This window comes from Alosa alosa, chromosome 24, assembly GCF_017589495.1.
Source record: "Alosa alosa isolate M-15738 ecotype Scorff River chromosome 24, AALO_Geno_1.1, whole genome shotgun sequence".
NCBI classification, from domain to species: Eukaryota; Metazoa; Chordata; class Actinopteri; order Clupeiformes; family Clupeidae; genus Alosa; species Alosa alosa.
In genome coordinates, this window is record NC_063212.1 from 896,472 (window position 1) to 913,826 (window position 17,355).

General features: G+C 42.5%; 2 protein-coding genes across 2 annotated transcripts in view; both read left to right on the top strand.

Annotated features, from left to right (window-relative positions):
- The window catches only part of corin (corin, serine peptidase), a gene marked incomplete in the record, with an annotated part of 29,651 nt that extends 25,963 nt beyond the window's left edge, over positions 1 to 3,688 (top strand). Inside the window, 3 exon segments of the mRNA XM_048236028.1 lie at positions 1,147 to 1,418; positions 1,620 to 1,753; positions 3,438 to 3,688. Coding sequence (XP_048091985.1) covers positions 1,147 to 1,418; positions 1,620 to 1,753; positions 3,438 to 3,620 — 589 coding nt within the window.
- Positions 3,689 to 7,041: 3,353 nt separating this feature from the next.
- LOC125289909 (neuromedin-K receptor) lies at positions 7,042 to 15,706 on the top strand. The gene is made up of 5 exons (XM_048237015.1): positions 7,042 to 7,528; positions 13,575 to 13,763; positions 14,215 to 14,365; positions 14,885 to 15,081; positions 15,397 to 15,706. Exons 1-5 carry the CDS (start codon positions 7,155 to 7,157, stop codon positions 15,704 to 15,706), a joined length of 1,221 nt encoding a protein of 406 aa, XP_048092972.1. The 5' UTR covers positions 7,042 to 7,154.
- The last annotated feature ends 1,649 nt before the right edge of the window (positions 15,707 to 17,355 follow it).

The following is a 17,355-nucleotide window of genomic DNA, read 5'->3' on the forward strand; positions in this document are numbered from 1 at the left end:
GGGGTATAATTTTCTTGTGAGTAATAATGTGAGTCAATTTATCATAATCCTCTATCATTACTGCATCAAGATCTAGCATTTCCTACAAATTTGTTACATTTTACAGTATTTGCCTTCATCAATACACAATGTAAGGCATCTGTCCTCAATCCTTCAATAAACTTCATATTCATTTTGACATACCTTGATATAAAGTAAAGAAAGTGCTTGTGACTTTTACTGACCCTATTTCCCATCTGTTCCATTGATATTTTTATGATTTAAACCCAAAAATCCTTTTTATCATACATTCGTAATGTCACACCAAATGATATGGTGTGACATTACGAAATCATTTTTCTCTTCTTGATGGTGGGCTTCAATCTGAATGTTTGTAGTTCCCCTGTGAGTTTATTCTCTTCATATCTGTTAAAAAACAAATTCAACAATGTATTCATATATTTAAAAACATATCCTATATTATAATCAGATTCAATTATTGCAATTATTTATAGTGATAAAGACAACATTCATATATTTAGCTTTTGCATCCAAGGCAAAACTGTGTGACTTCAATAAAGTGGTGTGAGTGTGTGTGTGTCTGAGGATCTTCATCTAAGTGGTTTAGCTAAACAGACCTTATGTCAGGCATCCTGAAATCAACAATAAAGGACTAGTCTCAAACATGTTTACTACTCATTTCTATGACGGCTAAATTTCATATAATATCAGATCATATTCCTCTTTGTAAATAATTCCACAAGCATTTGTGTTCGTCCTCAAGAGACTTTAACTTCTCTGGTGGGCCTCTGCATGATAACATATTCCACAATTCCCTCTCTTTCTCCCTCTCTTTCCCTCTCTCTCCCTTTATCTCCCTCTCTTTCTCTCTCTCCCTCTCTCTCCCTCTATCTCTCTTTCCCTCTCTCTCCCTCTATCTCTCTCTTTCCCTCTCTCTCTCCCTATCTTCCTCTCTTTCCCTCTCTCTCCCACTCTCTCCCTCTATCTCCCTCTCTTTCCCTTTCTCTCCCTCTATCTCTCTCTCTCCCTCTATCTCTCTCTCTCTCCCTCTCTCTCTATCTCTCCCTCTTTCTCCCCCTCTCTCTTCGTATCCACTCATGCCCATGCCCCCCATGCCCATCTCTGTGCCCACCACCTCCCCTGCAGGCGTGAGAGTGCGGACGTGTGGAAGGTGGTACTGGGCATCAACAACCTGGACCACCCGTCGGTGCACACGCAGACCCGTGGTGTGGCCAGCGTGACATTGCACCAGCGCTACAGCCGGGCCGTGGTGGACTATGACATCAGCGTGCTGGAGCTGGACCGCGAGGTGGAGATCACGGGCCACGTGCGACCCGTCTGCCTGCCCCGCCCCGGTCAGCTGCCCCTGCCCGACACCTACTGCTACATCACCGGCTGGGGGCACGTGGGCAACCGGAGTAAGTTAGAAATACACACACACACACACACACACACACACACACTTCAATGCTTTTATTTGGATCCGAAAGCCAAGCAAGGCAAACCAAAGGGCAAAACAAGAAGGCAGTCAAAAGTGCTATGGTGGCTGTTTCTGCCCAAATCTACAAGTTGAAATGGTAACCAAATGTGTGCTGCTCATGTGCTCTCCCCTCCCCCAGTGCCATACAAGCTGCAGGAGGGGGAGGTGCGCCTCATCTCCCTGGCCCAGTGTCAGTCCTACTTCGACATGAAGACCATCACCTCACGCATGCTGTGTGCCGGCTACGAGTCAGGCACCGTGGACTCCTGCATGGTGAGTGTGTGTGAGTGTGTGGGTGTGTGTGTATGTGGTGACCATTTTGGCACAGTGGACTTCAATAAATGAGGTGGGTGGGTTGGCAGACACAATGTATTAAGTATACTAGCTACAAGTTTGGCACTCTGAACTTCCAGTGAAATGCTCAATGAGCAGAGACTGTTACATCGTCATATTATGTTTTAACCTCCTGAGACCCGGGGTATAAATTTGAATGCATTTTTTTTATTTATCTCAGTTATTTTGGTTTATTAGGGCTTCATGAGTATACAAAATAAATTTCACCTCTGTACATCAAGTAGTTTTTGAGAAAAGTGATGTCCTCATTTGAGGACATTAGGTCTATTTTACCATAAAACACAACTAAATCGCCATTGTGTAACAAAGTGTAACTCTGTTTATAAAACAGAGTTAAAAGTAAAACAAAAGTACAAAGTGTGTGTGTTTGTTAGTGTGTGTGTGTGTGTGCGCGTGCGCGCTCACGTGCGTGTGTGTATACACAGGTACATGTGAGAGAGTGCACCTATGTATTTTAATTGATTTTTTTATTTTTTGTTTTTTTTTAAAAAGTAACAAAAACATAAACAGTGAAATTAAACACTAAATTCAAGGATGTGCAAACTGTGTGTGTGTGTGATAGTATTGCACCCTGGAGGTGTCATTGCAAGATATTTTGTGTGTATATCAAGATAATGTGCACTCATTTTACTAAAAATGTGTGTAATTTAGCTAAATGAGCAATTTAATAAAATGAGCACGCTATTTACAAAACTGAGCACATAATTTGCTAAATTCAGTGCACAATCTAGTACAATGAGGGCATGATTTAGCAGTTTTGCTAAAAATTAGCTATTTTTTGTTAAATGAGCTCGCAGTGGGCTATTTACTAAAAAGAGTGGACAATTTAGTAAAATGAGCACACTATGTACTAGAATGAGTGCACAACTCAGTAAAATAAGCGCATGATTTAGTAAAATGAGCGCATATTCATTGGAACATATAATTAAAAAAACATATTTTAAGTTTAGTTGACAAAACTGTGTGGAAACAACAGTGCAAAATGCAAAAAAACAAACAATGCAAAGTGTGTGAGTGTGTGCATGTGTGTATTGAAAACTGCTAAACTTTTAGAACTAGCACCATAGGTCTATTATGTGGAAGCAATCTGGAAGCACACATTTTAAGTCCCGATGTCCTCAAATGAGGACATAAAAGATAAAAGCTTCCTGATGTGTTACAATAAAAAATAAATGTAAAAATGTATGCCATATCATACTAGAACTGTTAATAAGCATGAATAAACAAGTTTCAACCCCATAAATTACAATGGCACTTTACCATGACGACAGTCAGGTGCCCGCTGATAAAACATTTAGGTTGATATCGACGCCATCTTGTTTTTTCCCAATATAGTGTAATGTACTTTTATTACCACTAACTGGTACAAATAATTGTCATGATATGAGGGCAACAGAAATGTATTCAAAATATTGAAGTAGAAAGTCCTGCAAAGCCTAAATGTTATGTCCTCATACGAGGACGCAGGGTCTCAGGAGGTTAATGACCTTTTTCTGTGTTTGTTACAGAACACAACAAGCAATGTGTCTCTATACCTTCTCTCTTTTCTCTCTCTGTGTGTGTGTGTGTGTGTGTGTGTGTGTGTGTGTGTGTGTGTGTGTAGGGTGACAGTGGGGGCCCTCTGGTGTGCCGTGAGGGGGATGGCCGCTGGCGTCTGTATGGCCTGACCTCCTGGGGCTCGGTGTGCTTCTCCAAGGTGCTGGGGCCTGGCGTCTATGCCAACGTCACCCACTTCACCAGCTGGATCCAGCGCCAGATCTACCTGCGCACCTACAATCTGGACTAATGACACACACACACACACACACACACACACACACACACACACACACACACACACACACACACACACACTACAGTGCAACACACACACATAAAAACATGATCTTTCTAAAGTCACACACACACACACACACACACACACACACACACACACACACACACACACACACACACACACACACACACACACACACACACACACACACAATGTATACAGTACATACATGTAAACATACATACAGAGATCTCTCATACTTTGACTCACATGTTTCTGTATGTCCACACACTCACTCACTTGTTGGATCCAGTGGCAGAACTACCTGTGCTTGTTCCAGCTTAAACACTGCAGTGGAAGTCTGAAGAGAGAGAGGGGGGGGGGGTATGAATGAGAGAGGGTACATAAGCTTTCAGTGAAAGTGCTTCCCTAGTGCCTGTTTGTTTGTCCACGTGTATCTGACTTTGGCAGACAAGTGCAAGTCTTAGCTTCTTTTTCTTCTCATCAAGCTTTCCAATGACAACACTTTTTGCACCAAATGTGTGTGTGCGCATGCTCGTGTGTGTGCAGAGGAAGGTTTAAGGCAGATTTGAAGAGCTGATTACGACCAAATTCAATAGAACTGCAGTTGGCAAGCATACGTCTCTCTCTTTCTCTCCCTCTCTCTTTCTCTCTCTCTCTCTCTTATTCTCACTCTTGATCTCCCTTTCTCTCGTCCGACATGGGGACCTACGTTTAATGTTTTCTTTTAGTGTGTTATGTTTTCTTATGTATATGAAGTTGCAATGCGTAAATGCATAATGATACACACAAACATACACACAAACTTGGACACACACTGTCTGTTTCAGTGTGTCATTATCTTGTACATGGATGTTTTGTGTGTGTGTGTGGCCATGTCTGTGACTGTTATGCAATGATGCTGCAAAGACACTTTTGTTGGCAGTGTGTGTGTGTGTGTGTGTGTGTGTGTGTGTGTGTGTGTGTGTGTTTTCTCCTGACTAATGTACTTTCTGAGACCACACACACACTACAGCTGTGAAAACACTTCCTGACTCTTCACCTTTCAACATCAACAGTCACTGACCTGTAGCAACTGATTTCTGTGAGTGTGAGTGTCTTATGTGTGTGTGTGTGCGTGCATGCATGTGTTTGTAGTTATTCCCATTGTATGTATGTGTGTGTGTTTGTGTTGTGTAGGCCTATGTGGATGTGTTTTTGGTTTTCTAAAACTGTTTGTGTGTGTTTTGCGTGTCCTTTCTCTCAGTGTGCTAGAACATTCCGTGTAAAGTTTTTTGCGTTGTGATTTTTTAAGAGTATTTTTCTACTGCTTTCTGTGGCTCTGCTCTCTCACCTGCTCTCTGGTGTATCAACAATTATAAATAAAAGATTTCTATCCCCAAAATGACCTGTGTCCACCTCAGTGTTATTTGGTGGAGAGTCTCACACACTGTAACGCCTCAGCTCAGGGGTCCGTCCGAGTGGTCCGAACAGTTAGATCGTTGGCAGTTCTGACTAATTCATGCTCGTACTGTATTACTCCTGTTCTTATGCTGTTGTATATTGTCCTTTTCCATTCGTAATGCTGCGGGCTTAGTTGCCATGGACAGATGGGTGCCGTAGAAACCACGTCAAATGTTTGACTTGCGATCATTGATGTTGCATTAATGTTTGACTTGCGATCATTGATGTTGCATTAATGTAAAACGTTTTTTTTTTTATAAAACGTTTTGATGATAATCACAAAGCAGACAGACTGGACAATGATGTGTAGATAAAGATCAAATCTATTTTGTATACTATAATGTTTCTTTAGAACTAACTTTTGCTAGCTGGATCATTTCTATCACTAACAATAGTGTTGGGGTGCCCTCTACTGGGCAACTTGCTAATTGACTTGCACACATAATGCACACCGTAACTCATTCCCTAATCTAACAGGTTAATGTGACCTCATCCTATCCATACCTAAAATATCACAAGTTCACTTCTTATCACCATGGTAGCTCCTCCATGTGGACTCTAGGGAAGCACACTCCTGCCGCGGGATGCAAATGTACATATCCTGCAGCCATATGGTTTTGGTACGTTTGTCCACGGCCAATCAATTAACTGTTTTAGAGTGTTGAGAGTGAATGATGCAGTATGTAATCTACTGTAGAACATTGATTAAAAGTTGAGTTCCAATTAGATGCAGGCCCCTTTTACTGACCTGGCGTGGTTCCAGGCTTGAACAAATAAAACCAGGACTTAATTAGAAGTCTGGTCTGTCCTGATCACTAAAGATAACTAACTAGCCTATAACAATAGTATGAGCGTCCACACTGACCATCGATAAGGAAAGTCTCTCCTCGTGTTGATGAATGATGTCTAAAATTTGATGGATTCTGATTGTCAGTTTTTTTTTATTGTTCTCAAAATCACACTAAAAGTGATCCCCTATTGTTCTTAATGTCGTTATGGTTATAGTTTTATGTGTGGACAGGACATCATTCATATTAGGCAGTGCCATAGGCTACTGTTTTGTCCTTACCATTAGGGGCCCAAGCAAAGCAGCTGGCTAGTAAAGGCTAATTTTCTAAAAAGGTTGCCGTGTTCCTTTAAGTATCCTAGTGAGGTGTTTGATAATATAATATATTTTGGTGGTATAATAAATTGCAAGACACACCATTTTGGCCTCCTTGCTCCCTCTTTGTGTCTTCCTAAGACACACTACCTTTTAACAACACACACACACACACACACACACAAACAAACAAACAACTTCTATGTTGTATTGCATACTACATAGATGGATAGATAGATAGATACTTTATTGATCCCCAGGGGAAATTCAACATACAATGCAGTACAACATAGAACCACACAGTGGCAATGTGTCTCCAATTTTCTGAAAGAGCCAACACACTAATGTATTAACATAAATGAAACATTTTGATGTATGACCAAATTGCATGCAAACCACATACATATACATATGATATACAAACACTTTGTATCATGGTACAGAAAATACACCTCCCCTTTTCTTTCATGTTAGTGCTAGTGCTGCAGAGCCACTCAAATGCCCATGAGTTCAGAGATGAATGAAGGGAGATGGATGTTTGTGTGGAGACTTGCCTTCACATCAAACAAGCTTTTCCTTAAAAGCTCTCTCTGTGTTTGTGTGTGTGTGTGTGTGTGTGTGTGTTTGTGAGGGAGAGAGAGAGATACAAGCACAATTTCTCAGTTTTAAATTCACTGAATGTGGCAGCCTATCCACTCCAACACTTCAAACTGTCAAGGCGCTGTTACACCATGCGACAGGTGATGCGTGTGTGTGTATGTGTGCGCGCACGCGCGCGTGTGCGTGTGTGGATGTGTTGTCAGTAAGCCCACTCCAACCCATACGCATCTTCAATGTCTCGCAATGGTTTTAGTTAAGAATGATTGTCTCTCCACCCTGACGCCAGTGTCGTATGTTCCTTTGCGTGCTGTGGTGATCCACATTCTGTCGGTTTGGGAAGAGTAGGGAAATACATATCAGGAGAACATCGTAAGAAAATGATCCATTCACGTGCAAACTTATCTTTAAATAGTACCGGCAACTTCACCAACCAGTTTGTACAGCCGACATGGCGCGTGGTGCTGTGGTCTTTGGTGTATACTCTCGTCGTCGTGGTCGCCGTTATGGGCAACCTTATCGTCATGTGGATCATCCTAGCACACAAAAGGATGCGCACGGTCACCAACTATCTCCTTTTCAACCTCGCCCTCTCCGACGCGAGCGTGGCATCTTTCAACACGCTTATCAATTTCGTGAGTGCACTACACGGGGACTGGTACTTTGGCGAAGGGTATTGTAAGTTCCACAACTTTTTCCCGGTGGCTGCGGTGTTCGCCAGTATCTACTCTATGGCCGCGATCGCGGTGGACAGGTAAGGATTCGCACCCAGATGTTTTGTACAGATATTTGTATTAGACTTTTGCGCCTTATGATGACAGCAGTCACAGATCATCTGATATTTCACTGCCATACAGTATATTATGAATCACTCTACTTGTATATTCCTATTCAGGATTAATATATGAGCAGAACACTTTATTTATACTGTATGCTCTCAGTCTCTACACTAAGTTCACCCACACATACAGACACACTCTCTCAGTCTCTCACTCACGCAAATAAAGACACATACTCAGACTACTGGTCTGCGCATTCCCTTGTGCCATCCTGTAAACACTGGACTGGCATCTGGTTCTTCTCCAGCGCCCACTGAGATGAGTGACGATAAACAGCCTTAACAGAGCTAGAGGGAGAGGAAACAGCCTGCATGTTAAAGAAAAGATTGTGTGTGTGTGTGTGTGTGTGTGTGTGTGTGTGTGTGTGTGTGTGTGTTGTCTGTGTCCATGAGTGTGTGTGTCCGTCTGATGGATAGCAAATGTGGGGGGTGCAGATGTGTTGTACAGAGGGCAGAAAGTGTCAGGGCATTAAGAACAATACCAAACACGGAGTCGAACTTTGCTGTTGATCTCTGGCAGCACGCAATGTCAGCAAGGTACAAGTCGCTGATATCAGTGCATTGGTGGCTCACTGCGGATTTTCCTCAATTGCTTTAATGCCACTGTCAACTCTAACACATTTTGTTTGCAAAAGGCACTTACGCTTTCAAAACATTTACAGTTTTTCTCGATTGCTTTAATGCTTGAGTCAACTCTGACATCACCTTTTCAAAACAATTACAGTTTTACTTTTTAAATGCTTTAGTCAACTCTGACATCACATTGTCAAAACAATTAACACACAGGTGACAACACAACTTGTAGTCAAATCGCTGTGTGCTTTCAATCAATCACTACACAATGGACAACAAAAGCCTAATTTTTTTGCTATGTCTGTATAATTTCTTTCTCATTTTTCTGGAATCAGAAAAACTGTGAAAAGACAAAATGAATAACAATGAATCATATTCATTCTTCCCAAGATGTAACTGCCATTGACTTGATACCTGTAAGCACCTAAATGAGACAAATTTCATTGAATTACAACTTGTCACTTTTTATTGAACTAGATACAGTAAACACCTGAACCAAAAAGGTGAAACAGTACTTTCTCAAATGTGCCTTAGATCCTGAAGCACTCTGGTCAAAATGCCACATTTTGCTTGCAAAAGCCTCTAACACTGTCTCAAAACATTTAAAACATGCACCAAAGCAAATTTTGCCTTCAAACAACACATCTTGTAGTCAAATCACTGTGTGATATCAATCAATCATTACACACTGGACAACAAAATGCAAAAAATAGTTCTCAAAATTAGGAGTTTCAGCCTCATTTCTGGTAAAAGAACTTGGAAAAGGTGTGTAATGATAAAGAAAACAAAAGGAGAAATGCCTCTTAACTAATTAGGGTAACTGGCAACATGATTGGGTATGAAAAAGAGCATCCGAGAGAGGCAGGGTCTCCTAGAAGTAAAGATGTATGGGTTTTCATCACTCTGTGTATCTGTGTATGATTAAACAATGTCATTTTAATGCTTCTTTTTTTGTGAAGTGTTTGGGGGGTTCATCATCTACAGGCCATAATAGTATTAAAACATTCATAGAATCCAGAGAAATCTTTGCAAACAAGGGAAGAAGCTGAAAAACACTTTGGATGGTCGTGGTCTTTTGGACTTCAGATGGCACTGCATCAACACCAGACCTGTTTCCACACCTGTCATTCTATGGGCTCAGGACAACCTCTGATAACCATTGTCTATGTGCACAGTTTGATACTCAATTCAAAAACTGCAGCCAAAATTGTAACAGCCAAAATTGTATTGGGACACGATACAGAAAATACCACCGTCTTATCTGGGCCTGAGCTTGTTTAAAATGGACTGATGGTAACATGGAAAAAGGTCCTGTGGGTAGACCCATCAAAATGTGCCATTATTTTTGGAAATCATGGACTAATCTGGGCTAAAGAGGAAAGGGCCTATCCAAGTATCCAACCTATCCAACTTGTTTTAGTGCTCAGTTCCAAACCCAACATCTATGATGGTGTGGAGGAGCATTAGTGCCTACAGCATGGGCATCTTGTACATTCATCATCATAAAGCACAATCAATTCTGAAAGATGTATACAGGTTTTGAGCAACATATACTGGCATCCAGGCAATGTCTATTCCAAGGAAGACCTTGAATATTTCAGGAAAACAATGGCAAAATTAATTCTGCACATATTTCAATAGTATTTATCCATAGAGGAAGAGTCCATGTGCTAAATGGCCTGTCTGCAGTCCAGATAGGTCAAATTAGGTGCATAATGGAATGAAAAACATGACTAAGAATATCCCATACTGTTGAGCAACTGAAATCGTGTATTGGGGAGTAATGGGGCAATATTTAATTATCAAAACTGTAGCAAATAGTCTCCTCAGTTCCTAAACATGTACAGCATTTTGTTAGATGAAGAGGTGAAGCAGTACAGTGGTAAACATGCTTCCATCCCAAACATGTTGCTGGCTTCAAATTCCAAATTAACATATTTTCCATGAAATAGTCCAAATTTTCATTTTCAACATTAGATATGTTGTCGGTGTCCTTTTTGCTGCTAAATATGGGTTTACGAGACTTGTTTGTTTTTATTTGCATTTTACACAACGTCCAAACTTTTAGTGCATTTTCAAACACTTGCCTCAAAAGCTAATATTTATGCCATTGAAATGGTCAGTGCAATCAAAATGACAAGTAATGAATTGTTTATGTCAAGATAGTCAAACTGTTTTATCTTGTTGTCAATATGACAGTTTACTCTGTAAATCTCTAATGAACAATGTGCAAGGCAGCACTATTTTCTATTTCAAAACTACGAAGTTATACAGTATTGTGTTTGTGTGTGGAGGGGGTTGATTGCAAGACAGTAGATATGCTACTAAGTTTTTTTGTTGACAGATATTGTGAAAGTATAAAGAAAACAAAGGCTTTTACAGCATTGTGTAAAATGAAAAATTAGCAATATATAGTAAAAAAAAAAACCTTGTTCAGAGCTGTGCACCACTGTCTTTCTATACATTCTGACGTTCTTGTCTGTCAGGTCACTTACAACCAGAAATATTTTCGACCCTTTGAAGTATTACACATTTTGTTATGTTCAATTCATTTTTTTTCTCATCAATCTACACACAATACTCTCCTCCACCATAAAGCAGGTGTATGGAGTGTTTTGTAAATTTATATAAAAAAAGTAAAAGACTGAAATATCCTATTTATGTAAGAAACAAGAAAGCAAGCAAGATGGAAATAAAATAAAATCCAGAGTGAGTCTGAACTGTTTTGAATATGCTGTTGTGGAAATTCTGTTATTCCATCTGACTTCTATATGACAGAAAACCAGAGCACAATAACTGCAAAGGATTCTTAGATTCTTAGATGTAGTCCACTTGCGAGAAGAGGTGTCAGCTTTTGAGCCAGGACTGAGATGCTAGGTCTGAATTACACATTTTGTTGTGCTCAAGGATAGCATAATGGAAATAATACTATAGTACTCCTATATACTGTAGTATGTATATCCGTTTTACGTGCATGTTTCAAGGACACTTGTCTAAAGGACACATTCCTCAGCCAAAGCAAGATGCAGTTGCCAAGGTTGTCCAAAAAAAAAAATACAATAGATAGATAGAAAGATAGATAGAAAGATAGATAGATAGATAGATACTATAGATAGATAGATAGATAGATAGATAGATAGATAGGTAGATACAGTAGATAGATAGCCTGGTGTCCTATTTTCCAGTGGTCATTAGACTCCCATACTGTTCCAGCCCTCTGGAAAAAAACAGCCATCACCCCAGTCCCTAAGAAGCCCTGTCCTGCAGAAAATAATGATTTTAGACCGATAGCTTTGACTTCAATAGTCATGAAATGTTTTGAGAAATATATGGTTTGTCTTTTAAAAACTCAGGTAGGCCAAAAACTCGACCCCTGGCAGTTTGCCTACAAATGCCACAGAGAAGCTCAGGTGATGCTATAAGCAGCATCACCCACCTGGTCCTTAAACATCTTGAGGACACAAAGGCCTATGCACGTCTTCTTTTTATCGATTTTAGTTCAGCGTTTAATACAATACAGCCCTTTTTACTGCTAGAAACTCTGAAGGAAATGGGTGTCAGCCCCTTCATTATTAAATGGTACTACTCATTCTTAACAAATAGGGTGCAGTATGTAAGAGTCAATAAAGAAGTCTCAAAACTAAAGCCTATAAGCACAGGGGCCCCCCAGGGTGTGTGTTCCCCAGTCCTCTTTACCATCTACACAAATTATTGTGTGAGTAAACACCCACACAACTACATTGTTACATTTTCAGATGACACTGCCATCTTGAACCTATTACATAGGGATCAAGACACAGCATCTTACCATTCAGAAATCAAGCAGTTTGTAGATTGGTGTGATGCTCACCATCTAGCTGTGAATGTAAAGAAGACTGAGGAAATGACCTTTGACCCCAGAGCAGTTTCTGAATCAAGTCCAGTGTGCATCCATAACACTCCCATACGTCAGGTCTCTTCATATAAATACCTTGGTGTTTTTATGGACTGCTCACTCACATGGCATGTCCATATAGAAAGTCTCTGTTCTAAGCTCCAGCAGAGGATGTATTTTCTGAGAAGATTGAGGCTGTATGGTGTCAGTAGCGGGCTCTTGTTTTTATTTTTCCAGATGATCTTAGAGAGCGTGATACAGTATGGCATGCAGACCTGGTATGGCAATCTGACAGTTCAGTTAGTCCAAGTTGGGGCGTCTGGTCAAAACTGCCCTGAAGATTGTAGGTCATCCAGACCAGGGCTACATGCAGGCACTCTATGAAAAGTCAGTCCTCAGGGAGGCACTGAAAATTGTAGAAGACCCCACACACATCCTGTACGAGGAGTTTGCCCTCCTACCCTCAGGTAGACGCTTTAGAGTACTAAACTGCAGATTAAATAAATACAAAAACTCCTTTATCCCAACTGCCATAAAGATGCTCAATGATAGGTAGCTGGCTACCTATATGTTATCCAGTGTGCAGCTCTGACTTTTTTTTTTTTTTGTAACTGTGGTGGTGTGGAGCTGTATGTGTAACTGTTGTTTTTTAATTGCCTATGTATAAGCTGTGTATGTGTGATGCAGTGATCGTGAAGCCCAAGACAAATTTCCCCTTGGGGACAATAACGTATAAAGTACAGTAAGATAGGACACTGGGGTCACTGACTAGGAATGAAAGTATTTGAGAAGCTTTGTAATGAAGAGGTCTAACTGCACCCTCATAGAGGTTAGATGTTGAAGTTGAGGTTAGAGGCTGATGTAGATGATGAGCCAGAAACTCTGTGAATGTGTATGAGCCAAAGGCAAGCACTGCCTACATTGTGCATTTGTGAGTGTGTATGTTTTCATAGAGAACCAGAGAGTGTATGTGTGTTTATTTGTCTGTGTGTGTGTGTGTGTGTGTGTGTGTGTGTGTGTGTGTGTGGTCTTGGTGCATCTGTGTACTGTGGCCCCTGAGAAGAGCATCTAGTGTCATTGTGCCAGAAGTTATTTAACACACACAGTTATCACACAGGGACACCCTGTAGGTATGTATGTGTGTGTGTGTGTGTGTGTGTGTGTGTGTGTGTGTGTGTGTGTGTGCGTGTGTCTGCCCTTGAGAAAATATGTAATAGTCATGTTGTTGTTTGTTGCTTGTGAATGTATGAGATTGAGAGGAGAGAGCTCTCACTCTGTAAGCAGCAGCTTCCTCCAGCATTTGCATATGTTCCTATAAACATGTGTGTGTGTGTGTGTGTGTGTGTGTGTGTGTGTGTGTGTGCATGGATGGTTGTTTGTGTTTGTTGTTTTGTTCCCACTCTTGAATACTGCAGACATGCAGACATGCAAAACAAGTGTGTGTGTGCACGTGCTTGTGTGTGTACTGCATGTGTGTGTCCACCACTGACCTGTGATGTCACCTCCGGTTGGAAGGTACATGGCGATTATCCACCCCCTGAAGCCGCGACTGTCAGCGACGGTGACCAAGGCTGTGTGTGTGTGCGTGTGGGCCCTGGCCGTGATGCTGGCCCTGCCACTTTGTGTCTTCTCCACCGTCATCGTCATGCCACACAAAACCGTCTGCCACATCGTCTGGCCCCGCGGCCCGCAGGACGCCGTCATGTGAGACACACACATACACACACACACATGCATGTACTGTACACATACATGAAACACACCACACACACACACACACACATGCAAGGTAAAAATGTAGAACACTCAACTATGAAGGCCGTTTAATGAACACTGTAGAAATGTGAAAACATGTTTTGCTTTTACAGTATGTGTGCGAAAGTAGTTAACCAGAGAACTGTATAACCAAGTGGATTTAAATTGTTTTTAAATTAATGCACAGCACACACAAACAGGCACACATAAATGTACATGTCAGCATAATAATAATATGAAATAAGATAAAAAAGAATACATTCATGAAAGGCCTGTACTCAAGAAGACTTGCATTCATGAAGACACCCCATGCACACAATATACCCATGTGTAGTCATACATGTATTTACTCTCTCAGTATCTCTCTCTGTGTGTCTCTCTCTCTCTCTCTCTCTCTTAGGTACCACATCGTGTTGGGTGTGCTGGTGTATTTGCTGCCCCTGAGCATCATGGGAGTGGCGTACAGTAAGGTGGCTCTGATCCTCTGGGGGGCAGAGGTCCCTGGAGACTCCTCCGAAAACTATCACCAGCAGCTCCTCGCCAAGAGAAAGGTATGTGTGTGTGTGTGTTTGTGTGTCTGTGTGTGAGAGAGTATTTGTGTTGTGTGTCTGTGTGTGTGTCTGTGTGTGTGAGTGTGTGTGTGTGTCTGTGTGTGAGAGTGTTTGTGTGTCTGTGTGTGTGTGTGTCTGTGTGTGAGAGAGTGTTTGTGTTTCTGTGTGTGTGTGTCCGTGTATGAGAGAGTGTTCTTTCTGTGTCTGTCTATGTACCTGCCTGTGTCTGTGTTTGCGTAAATAAATGTGTGAGTTTGTGGGACTGAGTGTGTGTGTGGAGGACTGAGCAAGCGTGTGTGTGTGTGAAAGAATTAATTATGTATTGTACAAGAGCACACTAGAAATATTTGAACGCTGGGTGTTGTGTTGGTTTAGAGTTTAGAGTTGGTTCAACTGATCCTGTGTGTGTGTGTGTGTGTGTGTGTGTGTGTGTGTGTGTGTGTGTGTGTGTGTGTGTGTGTGTGTGTGTGTGTGTGTGTGTGTGTGTGCCTGCGTGTGTATGTGTGTGCACATGTGCAGATAGTGAAGATGATGGTGGTGGTAGTGGTGACCTTTGCCCTGTGCTGGCTGCCCTATCACCTGTACTTCCTGCTGGTGGGGCTGAACCGGAGGCTGATGCGCTGGCGGCCCATCCAGCAGATCTACTTGGCCGTCATCTGGCTGGCCATGAGCTCCACCATGTACAACCCCATCATCTACTGCTGCCTCAACAACAGGTACACACACACACATATACACACACACATGCACACACACGCACAAAGACATACAAGCTCTCTCTCACACACACACAAGCTCATCCACAGAGCCCCTCACATAGTCATATGTACACAGACAAATACAGAGAAAAACACATTCATTGCTCATGGAAACTGCACACATGTAGTTTACAGATTGCACAATATGAACTCATACACACAAACACATACACATTCACATGACCACCCATTTACAGTTTGTGTGTGTGTGTGTGTGTGTGTGTGTGTGTGTGTGTGTGTGTGTGTGTGTGTGTGTGTGTGCGTGCGGTGTAGATTCCGGACTGGTTTCAAGCGTGCCTTCCGCTGGTGTCCCTGCGTGTCCCTCTCGGAGCTGGAGGAGCAGGAGCTGTTGACCACGCGACGCCACACGCTCCGGCAGAGCAGCGTCTACACGCTGGCACTCACGCGCTTTGAGTCATGCCATGGGGAGCACGGCACCGGAGACCCCAGAGCCCTCTCCACCCACCGCAAGAGCTCGGGCGCCCGCCAGCTCAACCTCAACGGTGCCCCTCGTCCACAGCAAACACGCCTGCCGGTCAGCAGCAGCAGTTGCCATGGAGATGTCATTAGTGCAAACAGTTGAGCAGTGCCAAACAGAAGACACTAATGAGAGGTAGATATTGAGCAGGCTCTTTATACAGCAAGTCAGGAAGTGATGAGTACAGAAACTTCATGAGAATGTCTAATGATAAAAATAAAATAACAAAATATGTATTTATCTAAGTCATCTGATTAGCTGTGAAATATCCAAAACACAGGTGCACACAGACACTCTGTTGGTTTAGCAATTACGGCAAGGAATTTCAGGACCAAGCCTTTGTCAAGCCATTCTGCATTTTATTTTAAATTGTAGCCAGCTTATACTTATGATACCATCTCAGGTGGACCACCGATCGCCATTTTCATTTTTGTCTCATGTTATAAAAGGGGAAAGCTTGGTAGTCTATTCCATGTAAAGCTTCTCTCAACCCTGCTCAAGTCGAGAACTACCGCCCTGTCTCACTACTGCCTTTCCTATCCAAAGGCATTGAACGAGCAGTCTCCAAACAGGTCTCTGACTTCCTTTCACAGAACAACCTTCTGATCCAAATCAGTCTGGGTTCAAAAGCGGCCACTCTCACCGAAACGGCTCTGCTGTCTGTAACAGAAGCCTTAAAGAAGCCAGGGCGACCGCCGGGTCATCAGTACTCATTCTGCTTGACTTATCGGTTGCCTTTTGACACGGTTAATTAATCACCGATCCTTCTCTCTATACTCGCTGACATGGGAATCTCGGTTCTGCTCTCTCCTGGTTTGAATCCTACCTCACAGGACGCCGTTTAACGTATCATGGCTTGGTCAGCTATCCGCACCTCACCATCTCACCACAGGGGTCCCCAGGGCTCAGTGCTGGGCCCCCTCCTCTTTGCTATCTACACCACCTCCTTGGGACAGATTATCCGTTCGCAAGCGGCTTCTCATACCACTGCTATGCAGACGACACACAGCTCTATCTGTCCTTTCCACCTGACGCACCCCTGGTTTCAGCACGGATCTCAGATTGCCTTTCAGACATAGCTACATGGATGAAGGCACACCACCTCCAGCTGAACCTCTCAAAGACTGAACTGCTGGTCATCCCAGCTAAACCTACCATACACCACGACATCAACATCAAATTTGACTCCTGTCTGTTTCACCGACCAGGACTGCAAGAAATCTAGGAGTTGTTCTCGACAACCAACTAAACTTCTCAGATCATGTTGCCTCAGTCGCCCGGTCATGCCGTTTAGCACTCTACAACATACGGAAAATCAGGACTTACTTGACTCAAGATGCTACCCAACTTCTGGTTCAGGCAATAGTCATCTCGCGAATTTAATTACTGCAATGCCCTCCTGACAGGTCTCCCAGCCTGCGCAGTGAAACCACTTCAGATGATCCAGAACGCTGCGGGGCGCCTGGTCTACAACCAACCCAAAAGGGCACATGTTACCCCGCTGCTCATCCAGCTACACTGGCTACCTATGGCGGCCCGTGATCAAATTCAAGTCTCTAACGCTTGCCTACAAAGTAGTCTCCGGTTCTGCTCCCACCTACTTGAATGCCTCATACAGACTTACACTACCTCCAGACCGCTGCTCCTCTGATCTAAACGACGCCTAGCTCTACCACCGGGTACGCTCAAGCCAATCCAAACTTTTCTCATCTGTTGTTCCTCGTTGGTGGAACACACTGCCAGTTCCTACAAGG